General features: G+C 40.5%; 5 protein-coding genes across 5 annotated transcripts; 2 read left to right on the top strand and 3 right to left on the bottom strand.

The window, feature by feature from the left end:
• Positions 1 to 1,828: 1,828 nt before the first annotated feature.
• On the top strand, positions 1,829 to 2,253 carry LOC115623569 (glycine-rich RNA-binding protein RZ1A). The gene has a single exon (XM_030517966.1). The coding sequence runs from the start codon at positions 1,911 to 1,913 to the stop codon at positions 2,169 to 2,171; it is 261 nt and encodes an 86-aa protein (XP_030373826.1). The 5' UTR covers positions 1,829 to 1,910; the 3' UTR covers positions 2,172 to 2,253.
• On the bottom strand, positions 2,190 to 3,843 carry LOC115623568 (dihydroorotate dehydrogenase (quinone), mitochondrial). The gene is made up of 4 exons (XM_030517965.1): positions 3,631 to 3,843; positions 3,398 to 3,574; positions 3,297 to 3,329; positions 2,190 to 3,243 (listed from the first exon to the last, which is right to left on the bottom strand). The coding sequence occupies exons 1-4, from the start codon at positions 3,682 to 3,684 to the stop codon at positions 2,251 to 2,253; spliced, it is 1,257 nt and encodes a 418-aa protein (XP_030373825.1). The 5' UTR covers positions 3,685 to 3,843; the 3' UTR covers positions 2,190 to 2,250.
• Positions 3,844 to 4,144: 301 nt separating this feature from the next.
• On the top strand, positions 4,145 to 4,916 carry LOC115624091 (protein SYS1 homolog). Its single transcript, XM_030518681.1, has 3 exons — positions 4,145 to 4,381; positions 4,439 to 4,560; positions 4,616 to 4,916. The coding sequence occupies exons 1-3, from the start codon at positions 4,217 to 4,219 to the stop codon at positions 4,809 to 4,811; spliced, it is 483 nt and encodes a 160-aa protein (XP_030374541.1). The 5' UTR covers positions 4,145 to 4,216; the 3' UTR covers positions 4,812 to 4,916.
• LOC115624092 lies at positions 4,852 to 5,170 on the bottom strand. Its single transcript, XM_030518682.1, has one exon. It carries the CDS (start codon positions 5,166 to 5,168, stop codon positions 4,926 to 4,928), a length of 243 nt encoding a protein of 80 aa, XP_030374542.1. The 5' UTR covers positions 5,169 to 5,170; the 3' UTR covers positions 4,852 to 4,925.
• Positions 5,171 to 7,497: 2,327 nt separating this feature from the next.
• Positions 7,498 to 13,994, bottom strand: LOC115624367 (ATP-dependent RNA helicase bel). Its single transcript, XM_030519027.1, has 5 exons — positions 13,448 to 13,994; positions 10,554 to 10,905; positions 8,429 to 10,267; positions 8,318 to 8,386; positions 7,498 to 8,089 (listed from the first exon to the last, which is right to left on the bottom strand). Exons 1-5 carry the CDS (start codon positions 13,490 to 13,492, stop codon positions 8,004 to 8,006), a joined length of 2,391 nt encoding a protein of 796 aa, XP_030374887.1. The 5' UTR covers positions 13,493 to 13,994; the 3' UTR covers positions 7,498 to 8,003.
• Positions 13,995 to 14,013: the final 19 nt, after the last annotated feature.

Genomic DNA, 14,013 nt, shown 5'->3' with positions numbered 1-14,013 from the left:
TACAGTATTTAATCATAATCAGTTCTGATTTGCTGCAATAGGCTCATAGCATAATGGGTGGGACTGATAAACTAATTAGTAGCCAATGGGCTGTTATGATGTAGATAGGCTATTTTTTAAAAAAAAACATTTGAAACATACATATACTAAATATGCATATATAGCAAGTGGATTCTAAAAAAAATCAACAGTAAGCATTTCTTTATAATGCACATTCTTTAGAAAATACTCACTACATTCTGATTCCTAGGCACAACAAATTAAATCTACGAACACATGAGTACATACATACGTAGTACGGCGTATGTACACCCGAGAAAAAGGGGCCTTAGCCCAGGTTTCATTCACACAAACAAAGCGAGCTTTTTATACTCTGCACATGAAATGTACAAGAGTATATTAGGTTTGCGGGAGCTGAAAAATGTAACAGGCAGAAGGAGGCGTGGCAGACCCCACAAAGTATATATATTATTGATCAGCGTGACAAGACGAGTCGATCTAGCCCTGTCTGTCTGTCTGTCCGTCCGTATGAACACCTGGATCTCAGAGACTATAAGAGATAGAGACACCAAATTTTCCACAAAGATGCGTTATGTGTGTATTCTATACGAGTTTGTTTTATTTTTTTGATTTTCCCCCCCCACTTCCCCCCTATGGGGGTTTTCCCGATTTTCCATTCGTATAATCGCCTATATCTCGGAGACTATAAGACCTAGGAACACCAAATTTTAGTCCAAGATGCCTTGTGTGAATACGCAGAAAATGTATATTTTGGAATTCCCCTCCCTCCCCCCTCTTCACCGCAAATGCGATTTTCTCTAACTCCCGTAATTCTTGGAATTTCGAACTAAAATTTTGCAAATACCCCCAGTTAGTAATTATGTGTCCGTATGCCAAGTTTCACTATGATAGACCGATTTACCAAGAAGTTATAGCCATAAATATATTTGCTGCTGCAGCGCTGCTCAAGCGCTACTCAAGCGCTGCCCGCGGCTGTTGTTGATGTTGCTGTTTGGTTGACTGCGAAAATGCTTACACAGACACGAATTGATGCGCATAGGCATACATACACTCACACAGACGCAATTGCTATGTAAATGTGCAATTATACACCCTTTACGTGAGTTCGAATACCGAGAGAGGTAAAATCGATCGACATTTTTTTTTTATTTTTTTAATTTTCTTAATTTAATTTCAGTAATTATTCTGAACATATGTACAGAGTATTTCAAAGTCGCGACACCCGGCAAGTAAAAAAGCTAAAGTTACTTGTTTAAAGCTTTTTGTGCGATACAAAAGTATTTGTTCACGGCTAGCTTGTTAATTAATTACCGTTTATTTGATTTGATCCTTTCAAAAACTGGTGTTTAAGATTTGATTTTGCTGTACACTAGTATATGAATTGAATATTATAAAAAGTAAATATAACCGCAAAAACGTACTCCCCGTAATCACAAATACCTACAATGTAAGCTATAGATTGACAGAAATTAAGGGTATTGCTGTTATTTTGGACCCGATGTAAGAATAAGATTGCGAAATATATGCTATTTAATATTTTTTTGAATTTGTTGTTTTGATGTAAGGGCATTAAAAACCTTAATCCCCCTTTTTGTCTAAAAACGTTACACGATTAGAACATTTTGTATTTGTATAGATGATTTTTGTTAGATTAGTATGTCTTTTGTGGAACATATAATCCATTAATTCTTTGTTTGACTTGATAAACACAAAAATAACACTAGGGAGTGAATTTTAGCGCCAACTAACGCGACGAGTATTGTTTCACTAGTTCAGGGTAACTAGTTCGCGTGAACTGAGACAGCAGATGACCGACTCCACTCCAAATGGTCCTCACCGGCTGCGTTGACAGCTGAACATAAACTAAATCGTATCCATAATAACAAATCATGTCTAGCATAGCAAGGAACAGTTACAAGTTGTTTGTCGGTAATCTGCCGTGGACTACTGGGAGCAAGGAGCTAAAAATATACTTTTCACGCTACGGCCATGTGTCAAATGCAGAGGTGGTTTTCGACAAACTGGGCCTATCAAAATACTACGGCTTCGTGACGTTCAGTCAACGCGACGCCTATAATAGCGCCAGCAATCAGAACACACACTTTTTAGAGGGCCGCGTGTTAAACGTTCAGCGCGCCAATGAGAACTAGAGATAAAACGATGAAAACAGAAGTTAAAAATAATGTATTTTACTCAACCAAATGTTGATTAAAGAAGGTGACAAAAACGTTATTGTGCTGGTTTGGAATTTTGTTCAGCTCGCGTGGGTGGCAGATAGTCCCTGTAGTTGGAGCCCACCGCATCCTGCACGTTATCGAATCCCTTTTCGGCAATCAATATGGAGAGCTGCTCTTTGACACGTTCCACGAGTTCAGGTCCCTCGTAAACGAGTGCCGTGTATATTTGCACATAGGAAGCGCCTGCTTCGATTTTCTCATACGCATCGTAGCCGGAGGAAATGCCACCGACCCCGATGATGGGTATGCGGCCATTGGTGAGGGCATACATTTGTGCCACCATTTGGGTGGTACGTTTGCGTAGTGGCTTGCCACTCAGGCCACCGCCCTGAACCGCCGTCGATGTGTCCTGGAGATTCTCACGCGTCACCGTCGTATTGGCCACAATGAGACCGTCCACCCGACTCTTTTTCTTTGTAATCACATTTACAATATCACGCATGTCCTGCAGCTCCAAATCCGGTGACAATTTTAAAAGTACTGGTACATTTGGGTTCTCCGTAAGGCCTGCACGCGCATTGTTTACGGCCTCAAGAAGCTCTTGCAATCGCTGCTTGCTCTGTAAATCCCGTAGGCCGCGTGTATTTGGACTACTTACGTTCACTACAAGATAATCGGCCACAGGACCAAAAGTCTGCACCCCCAGCACATAGTCATCGACGGCGTTTCTTGTGCGCCGATTGCGGCCCAAATTAACGCCTATCACACCATTGAAATCCTCTTTTTGGCGTTCGTGACGCAATCGCTGGAGCACCGGCTGAGCACCTTCGCTATTGAAGCCGTATCGATTTATAATGGCCCGATCATCACTGAGCCGGAAGACGCGTGGCTTTGGATTACCTGCCTGTGGTGCTGGCGTCACAGTTCCGATTTCTATGAAACCAAAACCTAAATCGTGCAAGCCTTCGATGGCTTCACCATTCTTATCAAAACCGGCGGCTATGCCCACAGGATTACTAATCAGACGGCCAAAGAACTTCGTGTGCTGCAAATAAATGCTGATAATTCAACTTTAGGAATGACTTTCCTCCCACTTACCAGATTCAAATCGTCTGGATACTCAGAGGCGGGCTAGATTATCAATAAATGCAGTTTTATTATTTAATTATTAATATTATCATAAAGAGTATTATACTTACATATAGGCGGTGCTTGCAGGCCCACACTGCAAAATTGTGGCTCGTTTCTGCCGGCAAGCAGCGGAGGGCGGGCATAACAAACGTTCCAAATAGATTATCCTGATTGTGGTAAGCCGTTACTCCCATGAATAAAGCTGTGGCGCCGGCCGTTACAATGCTCAACGAGCGCAGGCGTCCCTATGCAATGGAATTTTAAACGAAATAATCCAATTTGCAAAAAATAAAGCACTCACGAATTTCTGTGCTTTGTCCATCACCATGCTTGCATACTCGCTGAATCGGCCCATTATCTCAGTCGATGGTTGGTCGTGCTTTACTCGCTGCCAACTGTTGCACGGTCGTGAGTGCCTAAGCGTGAGCGGGTGGCCTTGTGGTGTGGGGGTGGATGAAATTTATAATATGATTTATATTTTTTTGCATCAATTTATCATAAATTTTGTCATTATTTTTATTGTGTTGAAAATCAGTTTGATTTAAAATCCCAAGCATTTCAGCTATCGATAGCAATTGAACGACTAATCAAAAACATCAGATGAGCGAGTTATTAATGCGCAACACATGAGGGACTGAAATACATATTTAAACACATTTTTTTTCATATTCACAATTAAATTAGAACGGCAGCATTGTAAACAAAATGCAAAAGATATTTGGTATGATTTGAAAATACAAAAACATCGATATAAAAACAACGATAGTGCTATCGATTGTTAATCGAAATCGGTTAATCGAAAATAGTCATCTGGACGTGCGACTTCTTAGGGCGAAGACACTGAATCACAAATGTTGCTTACACGTAAATAACGCGAACAACACAACATGAAAGGCGGCACCTTTCGCAACACACAATGGGATCCCATACTGCTGACATCACAGATTGTATCCATGCAGTGTTGTGTGTACTTTACACTCGGCCTGCTGATCTTCATTGCCAACTACCTGGCTGGAGACAATTACACCCTAGACAACATATTCGAATATCATGTGAGTGTGGCAGGTTCTTTATTTATATCATTATGTACAGCTGTATTGCTTTTGCAGGAAATACATATTTACGATGTAGGTGGCCGGCTGGTTATCTGTGCTTTCATACTCAATTCCTTCCTTGCCTCATTGGCCTTGTGGTTCATTGTGCGGCGCGCCAAGCTGTGTCTGGACTTTAGGTGAGCTCTGCCAATAATTTGAGTTGCTTATTATGACTAATCATAACTCATTTAGCTGCACATTCCATCTGCTGCATCTAATAATCTGCTGGTGGTACAACCGCTCCTTTCCCGCCAACGTATCCTGGTGGCTACTAAATGTCATCACGGCGACGATTATGTGCATTGGCGGCGAATTTTTGTGCCTGCAATCGGAACTGAAAGAAATTCCCGTCGGCTATGCGGCGCTCAATCAAAAGTCGGATGTTTGATCAGAGTGTGTGCAACTTGTGATGTTGAAAAACAAACTAATACTATATCTCTACAAATGTAATTTATTGCCTACATTAGTTAATAATAAATAAGGTAAACTAACATTTCTACGATTAATGGAGTATTTGGTAGATAAATGGCTGCTCACGTCGCAGTTTCAACTCCTTCGGCACCAGTCGAGGCGGAAAATAAAACTTAGGTCCATCTGTATTCTCGCTTGATGATCCCAACACGGACCAAAAGGTTTGCTGATGCGGCACAAACCACCAGTAGCTTAATCCCAACAGTACCATCATAATGAGAGAGCTGAGCAGGAGAAGTGTCCAGCATTGACTGCCTTTTTGCGACTTGTGCATATCGAGAGAAGAGCTGTTAATGACTGGTAACTTGATTCAGCTGTAGGCATTAAATACATCAGTTGCATTAAATACGCACCGCAAATACCTGCCTATGCTCTTCAACTTTTAACAAAAACACTGTTTGTATTCTTGTTTTTCTGTTAATTTAAAAAAAGTCTCAAGCTCAAAGCTCTCTGGACTATGTTCTCTAAAAAAACAGAGAGGTAATCGACAGCGACAACAATTGCAAATACCAAACGTTAAACTTGTTCTCACATTCCGGTGCCGAGCACAATAACAATTCAATCTAATCATCAGGTTTGTCTAATCTAATCTCATTAGTTTATTGCGACGATCGCACTGGTTGCAGCTGGAGACGGGCAATGGACGGGCGACTGGAGCGTTCGAGATGAGCGACTAAGTCTAAGGAGAGAGGGGGAGGATGCAATTAGTGGGTGTGTAGGCAGGTTAGGTTTACTGCGATTGATGAGCTTTTGTAGCAATTGTCACATTTCGGTTGACGATCTGCCAACGTGGGCATTTAGTATGCAAATTAAAATCATAATGTAAATTAATTTTTTTATTGCTTTTCTGAAAGCTCATGATGAGTTTATTTCAAAAGTGGGAACATCGAAAGCTTTTGACAGCGGTTTATTGCCTGAATTGTGTAGGGCGTTATTTATTCTAGAAATGATGCCATAATAAAACCAATTTTTCGGTAAAACTCGATAATAAACAACGCTGCAGACTAATAATTAAATTTGTACATCATTCTCAGTTCCTTTTTGTAAATATATGTATTTATGTATGTTATGTATATGATAATAATAATGAGGAGATATTTATTACATATGCGTATGTATGTATTTGTTTAAATTAAATTCACCAAAAAACATATTTTTTGTTCAAGCCGCGAACGAATACAATGGCGAAAACGAAAACACAAGGACGGGGGATATGGAACTAACGGGTAGAATATTGTTGAGGCTGCCAGCTGTTTGCTTATCTGGTTCTGGCATAACAGCGTCCTTTATTGGGTCTTCACTTTCGTGACGTCATCAACTACAGCTCGTGCTGCCAGAATTTGTACAGTTCGTTTTTTTTCGAGTGTAACCCTAATGCGACTAAATAAGTTTTGGAATTTCATTTTCAACATTTCCTGAATAGTTTTTCTGTAGGAAACTAGCACCAAAGCAGTTCACATGATGACTGTTAAAGTAGTCAAGCCTGAAGCAACGAATTAAAATTAATCAAAATCTTAAAACACAATCATTTTTACGAACGGTTGTCCCTTTTGGTAGTTAATTGGAATGTACTTATTGATATTGAGATTTTTTATCTAATCACTAATAACTCTGTTCAATTATTTAAAGTAAATAATATAATAAATGTATTTGCTGAAGTTTAGCTAAAACTCACGTTGGTATTTATCATCACTATACCAGCGCTGCCAGCGTTTATGAAAAACATTTCATAAAAATTATAACAAAATAGTCTTTGTTTTCATACCCTTAGCATAAGCCACCTACATAGTTTACCTTTTAAGCTTAAAAGTTTTCTGCACATGGGGGATCCTTTGAGCGAACCTTTTTTCAAGATACCCCCATCGTCGATGACTTACAACCGATATAATTGGTCATTAGAATAGTTTTTATTCTAATTAGGAAAATAAAAATGCATTTTCTTGTTTTTGCATTTGCTAAATTTGTTTTCATTTATTATTAGCAAACTTTTAATGTTTTTCGTATTTTTGTGTGTTTGTGTTGCGTTCTTCCATATACATATATGTATATATATATATAGATTTATATATTTTTATATATATCTTCTCTAGGTTATGCTTTAAAATCATTGATCAATCGATTGAAGTTCTTTTGCTTCTTTTTGTGTGTTTGTAACGCGCTTCAACATACATATGACAATTTTTTTTTATATCATATTTAAGTCCGTTTATATGCATGTTTATTACAAATTGATGTTGTTCTTTGTTGTTGTCTAGTTGCTGCGCGCTCTGCTACGCTGGTTTTTGTTGTATTCTAGTAGTTGAATTCAAAATTACAGGAAAAAGAGAAAGTATAACTTTACTTATTGACAAAAATTTAAATGGCGGCAATGAAAAAAATTGGCCGCTATTATTATGTTTAAAATTAGCATTCAAGTTGCTGCTTCACATATTTTGTTGTTGTTACATGTGTATTCTCTAGTTATTTTTGTTGTTGTTGTTGTATTAATATTTGACGCGATTTATGCGTTTTAATAAAACTGAATTGAAACGTGTGGCAAAAATTTGTTTAAATTTCATTCTTGGGCTGTGTGTTGTACGCTTATTAATAATTACGGCTTATGGTGTGTTTCTTTGTTTGTGTGTATTTGTGTGTGATAATGATTTTGAGTGTTGCTTATTATAAACTATACATGAATATTTTATAATAATTCTGCATTTTATTTCAACGGTTCTTTATCATTTGCTTGCTATTGTATATGAGAGTGAGTGTATTATGTATGTTTTTGTATGTAAGTATGTATATAGATGGAGTGAGTGCATTGCAGTTGTTGCTTATGTATGTGTGTATGTTTATGTGTGTGTGTGTGTGTGTGTTATGCATATATATGTGTGTGTGTTTGCTGTGTTGCGCTGCGCACAGACAGTTTCTCTTTCACATTTGCTGTTCTATATATTTTATATAGTTGTTATCGGTTCCTCGCTTCTCGTATGCATATGCCGCTCTCTCTCATTTTGCTCTGGTGTTGTTGTTGTTGGTTGTTGTTGATTTATTCTTAAATTTTTCGATAATCGCGTCTCACAGCAGCCCGATGCGCCTGCTCGCCCTGCGGCTGACACGGCGCCCTTGCTCAGTTGCCCCACCAATCCGGTCCTGAGTTCGCATGCGAACCACCGTAGGAGCCGCCATAGGAGCCACCGGGAGCATTTCCACTACCTGTTTATTAAAAATATTTAAAATAAATATTGTCCTTAAAACTCTGCTTAATGAGATATTACGTATATTTAGTTTATAAGATGTTTTGAAATTTTCGGAACAAGAGAAACTATCGCATTTATATTATATAGATCTTGCTAATTTTTTTTTCATCGGTTTGAACTAAATATTTTGGAAATATCTCATTGTGCATTAAATATATGCAGCGCGTTTTTTAGGGGCACTCACCAAACTTACCAAACGAGTTTCCATTGCTGCGATAGTTTCCACCACCGCCGCCGCCGGCTCCACCACTTCCTCCGCCGCCGCCACTGCTGTACGAATTATAAGTAGAGCCGCCACCACCACCAGAGCGACTGACACCTCCACCACCGCCGCCGCTTCGGCCACCACCGCCTGATGACTGGCGGTAATCGCGTGAGCCGAAGCCGCCGCCATAGCGTGCGCCACCGCCGCCGCCGCGTCGCTTGGCGCCACCGTGGCCACGATCAGAAGAGAGCAAATCCTCCAGGAAGTTGGGTATCTCCTGCTTGGTCTCAATAAGCAGCTCCAGCAGATCGGAGCAAATGTTGCGATTTTTCTCGTTGAAGAAGGACGTGGCCACACCCAGGTTGCCCATACGGCCGGTACGACCAATGCGATGCACATATTCCTCGACATCAGAGGGTAAATCGAAATTGATGACATGCTTAACATGTGGAATGTCCAACCCACGTGCAGCCACAGCGGTGGCCACCAAAATGGGGCAATCGCCAGAGCGGAAGCAGCGCAACGCTTCTTCACGCTCCTTTTGTGTGCGATCGCCATGGATGCTGGTCACCGGGTGATTGCACTGATATAGGAATTCCTCCAGCGAGTCGGCGCCCTTCTTGGTCTCCACAAAAATCAATGTTAGACTATCCTTGCTATATTCAGGGCCATCTCGTATCGAGGACAACAAGTCGAGCAGATACGAGCGCTTATCCTGCTCATAGACCCACAATATGGTCTGTGTGATGTTCTCCGATGTCGAGCCTACTCGTCCGACAGCCAAAAATATATAATTGCTGAGAAAATCGGAGGCCAACTCCTGAATCTGTTTAGGGAATGTGGCCGAGAACATGAGCGTCTGGCGTTGTCCAGTGGGTGGCATATTTAGCTGCTCGACTATGCGACGTATTTGCGGTTCAAAACCCATGTCCAACATACGATCGGCCTCGTCGAGCACAAGGAAGCGTATATTCTCCAAGCCCACCTTGCCACGCGTGATCATATCTTCCAAACGGCCCGGTGTGGCCACAATCAAATGGCAACCACGATCCAATTCACGCATTTGTTCGCTAGTGTTGTTGCCGCCGTAAAGCACAGCCGGACGCATACGCGAACGATAGGCGAACTTTTTGGCCTCCTCAAATATTTGGGTGGCCAGTTCACGGGTCGGTGCCAGCACCAGACCGAGCGGATACTGCTTACGGCGACTGTACTGACGATTATTCTGCGGTGGCGGTGAGATGCCGTGCTCGTACATTTGATTCAATATGGGCAGCAGGAATGCTGCTGTCTTGCCAGAACCGGTCTGGGCGCAGGCCATCAAATCGCGACCGCTTATAATGATCGGGATGGCATATTTTTGCACCGGTGTCGGTTTATCATAGCGTGCTAAATTCACGTTGTTGCGTATAATTTCGGTCAGCTGCACGTCATCGAATGATGTAATGTGAGGTGGGACATTCTGGCCCGTCGCCTCCACGGGAATATCCTCGTATTTGTCAAAATTGATGCCGGTATTGCCGACGCCGAAGAGCTCTTGTTCCAAACGTTCGTCGCGTGCTCCCAATTTGGTAAAGTCCACGTTGGTGCCGCCGCCTTCCTTCCAGCGACTGTTGTAGCCGCCACCACCTCCGGCACCACCGCCTCTATTGAAGCTTCTGTTGCCACCACCACCAGCTGGGGCGCCACCATCGGCAGCGCCACCCTCGTATCCGCCGCCTTCCTGTGGACGACGCTCCGGCTCCTGCCAGCGATCGTTGCGTGGCTGCTGTGCCTCTGGCTCACCTTGCTCATTGAGCGCATTTGCGCTGCCTCCAGCGCCAGCGGCACCGCCGCCGCGAAAGGATGGACCGCGTCGATCGTTGTAGCGCTGATTCTGGCCACGTCCACGATTCCAATCGTCGCCGCCGCGACGTGATTCGAATTCACCTGAAAAACCATTGAAAATTTTGGTTAGGAAACGTTTTTACCAAAACTTTGCAAAAATTGAAGGATTTTAAGAAGACAGAGCTTTAATAGGTTTTCTGTAATCAAAATGACGAATGTCAAATACTCAAGAACAATAGAATACAATTTTAAGCCACTAAATATTCGAGGGTCATATTACACGATGGTAAAAAAAAATTTTGGCTACGATGATCTCCTCTCCAAAAATAAGGGCAAATTTCTATATCGGAATGAGGACAATATAAATTCGGTTAGATTCAATACATACCGTTATAATTATCTTCGTAGCGACCGTTGCCGCGACGTCCACCACCTCCACTGCCAAAACTACCGTAATCCCCGCTCTGACGATTAAAGCCGCGATTACCACCGCGATCGCCACCTCTGCGATATTCACCGCCCCGTTGTTGCTGCTGGTCCCTGCTGTCTTGACGCGGAGCGGCTCTGCTGTCAAATGATTGACCTTGCCCCTGATTTTCTATATCAGCGTTGTTATTGCCACCACCACCTCTAAGATGCGGGGGCACATAAACGCCACCGGTGACCGAATTACTGGAAGTCTTGGTTGTTATGGGGCTGCTATAGTTAGCCGTGCCGCCATTCAAGTCCAGACCAGCAACCTGAAAGAAAATAAAATTTACATATGTGAATAATAAGTCTGATATTTTAAAAGCCTACGACCGCAAATTTTCGCTTAAGGGGATTTTATTTATTTTTTTAAAGAAGTATCTAGGAAACAATATAGATATCATATCTGCTTTAAATAAAAGATATTTTTACACAATTCTTTGGAACTGTGCGGAAAGCATGCTCGTGGCGCCTTTTTTCTTCTTTTTTCGGGGAATCCCTGACATGTTTTTATTAAAAGCTGAACCATGTTGAAATTATATATGAAGTATATGTACATACATACATACACAAAATTAATTGATTGCTTTCGATGTACGTTTATACATACAGTATTGTATAGTGAATCTTCAGAGTATCCCTTACTACGGCTATCGGGGTCCCGTTAAAAATGTCAGAGGGAAAGATCAACAAAAACACACACACATTAAAATATAGAAAAACAAAAAAAAAAAAAATTCTAGCCAAGCACGCTTCTCAAGTTCAATGAATTTTGCTCGTCGGCTGCTGCTGGAGACTCACGAAGCATTGTAACAAGTTTTGCGTTGGCAGAAAAAAAAAAACGAAAAAAAGCACTAAGTTAGCTTGCTTTCCTATTGTTGTTGCCGGCCGTCGCTGCCGTTCCGAACGCTCTGCTTAGCAACATGTTGTTCTCTATTTCCATACCCTCTATGCGAAGCCAAGAAAGGTATATTAGGTTTGCGCAAATGTATGTAACAAAGTAAAGTATGTAATGTAAAGTATACATATGCATATGTACATACATACAGAAATTCTTAATCATGTTGAAGAGATCAATTGCAGTTATGACCGTCAACTGTCTGTATTAACTCAAAGATCATCGTGAGTACAAAAGATGGAGTTCGGGAAAGGCAGAGTTTTCAGTTTTTATCATTATGCCACCACCAAATCACCTCGCGCTAAATAAAAATTCCATCATCACTACTATAATCTTAGAATTTCAATCTTAAATTTTTCCAAATAGTTTCTTTAAAAGATAAACAAATTTATACAAAATTAAATATGAAATTATTTAATGAACCCGAATACAGGGTATATAAAGTCGGGCAAGCGTGCGACTCTAGCATTCGAATCGTTTTTCCTATATATGTATGTATGTATATATATGTATAAACAAAGTATGTACAACAAATACGAAGAAGCGCAACTAGTTTGAATCTTTGAAACTTGGTCGCCGCTCGTTGCACAAAGAGAACACAAATACACGCACACAAACGTACGTCATAAATTGGCAGTAAAGTGACACCCACATAGGCAATATTTTTCCCACAACCACATAAGGAATAAAAAAGAAGTTGCGGCCCGAAAATATATTCGCATATGTATGGTAAAAAAAACTTTAAAAAAAATTGTACACGTTTTGATGAGAATGCAAAATAAGAAAATACCTAACTCATCATGTGGAACCTAAAATTCACAAATTATAGTGGAGCAGTGTGCAGTGGAGCAATTTCAAACTCGACAAGTGCTAAATTATTGCTCTGCTTACGCACTTACCAGCAGTTTACAATTAAATTGCAAAAGAAAGTAAATTGACAAATTGTTAAAATGAAATCAACTCAAGGGCAGATTTTAAAAATTGATTCTGACCAGGTTGCCAGAGTGAGTAAATAAATCAGTAATTGTTTCTTTGCATTTAAGATAAATATGTTTGTGTTGCGATGGCAGTAGTGGGGGCGTAATTTGTTTTTGGGTTTTAAAAATATATAAAAACACATAATTTAAAATATTTAACCCGCCACCAGTAAACAGCTGTGTTTAGTAATTTCAAATCTTAAATACCAGTCAAAAGTATTTTGTTCTTCTTCTGTTAAGCTTTAATTTAGACAGAACCGAAAATCTGGAATGCCCTTAATATGAATTTGTACCATATATGTATGTATATGTATCGTATGTATTTTTCGTTTTACATGGCCACCTGGTAACCCTATTTACAATAGTCAGCTTCCACATGCGACAGAATGAGCGAAAAGTGGGAGAGACGAAGACAGTGAGAGAGAAAGACACACACACTCGCTGGTTTAGAATTGCGGCGCTACACACACACACATATGCATGCCAACTTATGTACACATGTCAAATTGGAGGCAAGCAAAAAATTATACAAAAGAAATTACAAATAAGACAGGCAGACTGTCCCACACAGCCGCACATACAACACACACACTTGCACAAGTCACTGTTCGTTGGTGTTTGTGTCGGTGCTGGCCATGCAAAATGTAAAATCGCGGCGCGCCATTGTACTTATGTATGTATGTATGTTGTTATGAAATCAATAAATTTTTAACCGAAGCAGGGACTGCGAATGTCCAATAGCTCTGTCGACCGACCGCATGAGCATCACCACTACGCACACACGCACAAATAAATACATACATATGCACAAATACGCACACAAAGGCACATGCACGCTGATATACATACATATTATACATACATATGTATATCATGCATTACTTTTTCCATCATACATCTCTATGGCCCTCTTTCAACCGCATCCCCCTGTCAACTTACTTGCTGCTCTAGACCTGTTCCATTTTGGTTAATAACATTACTCATATTATCCTCCAATCAGTTGCTTGTTTTTTCTTGCTTTCCGTTTAGGAAAATTTTGCAATTGTTCTTGTTCTTTTTATTTTTCAGAATGCACACACTGGCAATTTGCAACAAAAAATGCGTAATTGGTCTTTTTTCCTTTTTGTGTTTGTGTTGCACTTCGTGTCTATATCTATACGTTTTTCTTTAGATTTTTCCGACAACTTCTTACGTTCCACAAGCTTGCCTTGTTCTTATGTGAAATCAGACAGATCTGTACTTTTTTTCACACAATTTAAAAGTTTGTATTTTGCCCGTATGTAGTTACTGCCACGACAATTACAAGCGGTTTGTAATTGTTTTGCGCTTGATATATTTATTAGTTATTCGTTTTCAGACGCGTGTCCAATCACACAACGGTGAAAAACAATTTCAACTGCACTCAAACTGAGTTTTCCTCACAATGACAAGCCACACGGAAAAATGGTGGACTGCGTGTGAGTCAGAGTCGTGTGCGCTGTGTGTTATCGGTATCGCTTATCGAC

Source organism: Scaptodrosophila lebanonensis, unplaced genomic scaffold (assembly GCF_003285725.1).
Source record: "Scaptodrosophila lebanonensis strain 11010-0011.00,11010-0021.00 unplaced genomic scaffold, SlebRS2 tig00000053-arrow-pilon, whole genome shotgun sequence".
In the NCBI taxonomy this organism is placed as follows: domain Eukaryota; kingdom Metazoa; phylum Arthropoda; class Insecta; order Diptera; family Drosophilidae; genus Scaptodrosophila; species Scaptodrosophila lebanonensis.
Note: the sequence above shows the minus strand (reverse complement) of the source record. Positions and strands in the feature narration are given on the sequence as shown.

What these genes read in the sequence shown, in the direction of transcription:
- LOC115623569 (XM_030517966.1), top strand. Translation starts at nt 1,911, where the DNA reads ATGTCTAGCATAGCAAGGAACAGTTACAAGTTGTTTGTCGGTAATCTG.
- LOC115623568 (XM_030517965.1), bottom strand. Translation starts at nt 3,684, where the DNA reads ATGGGCCGATTCAGCGAGTATGCAAGCATGGTGATGGACAAAGCACAG. An exon ending in CCTGCAAGCACCGCCTATAT is followed by an intron (nt 3,330 to 3,397) that starts GTAAGTATAATA and finishes TTGATAATCTAG; the next exon opens with CCCGCCTCTGAGTATCCAGA. An exon ending in ATCCAGACGATTTGAATCTG is followed by an intron (nt 3,244 to 3,296) that starts GTAAGTGGGAGG and finishes ATTTATTTGCAG; the next exon opens with CACACGAAGTTCTTTGGCCG.
- LOC115624091 (XM_030518681.1), top strand. Translation starts at nt 4,217, where the DNA reads ATGAAAGGCGGCACCTTTCGCAACACACAATGGGATCCCATACTGCTG. An exon ending in ACAACATATTCGAATATCAT is followed by an intron (nt 4,382 to 4,438) that starts GTGAGTGTGGCA and finishes TTGCTTTTGCAG; the next exon opens with GAAATACATATTTACGATGT. An exon ending in AAGCTGTGTCTGGACTTTAG is followed by an intron (nt 4,561 to 4,615) that starts GTGAGCTCTGCC and finishes TAACTCATTTAG; the next exon opens with CTGCACATTCCATCTGCTGC.
- LOC115624092 (XM_030518682.1), bottom strand. Translation starts at nt 5,168, where the DNA reads ATGCACAAGTCGCAAAAAGGCAGTCAATGCTGGACACTTCTCCTGCTC.
- LOC115624367 (XM_030519027.1), bottom strand. Translation starts at nt 13,492, where the DNA reads ATGAGTAATGTTATTAACCAAAATGGAACAGGTCTAGAGCAGCAA. An exon ending in CTACGAAGATAATTATAACG is followed by an intron (nt 10,268 to 10,553) that starts GTATGTATTGAA and finishes ATGGTTTTTCAG; the next exon opens with GTGAATTCGAATCACGTCGC. An exon ending in AAACTCGTTTGGTAAGTTTG is followed by an intron (nt 8,090 to 8,317) that starts GTGAGTGCCCCT and finishes TTTAATAAACAG; the next exon opens with GTAGTGGAAATGCTCCCGGT.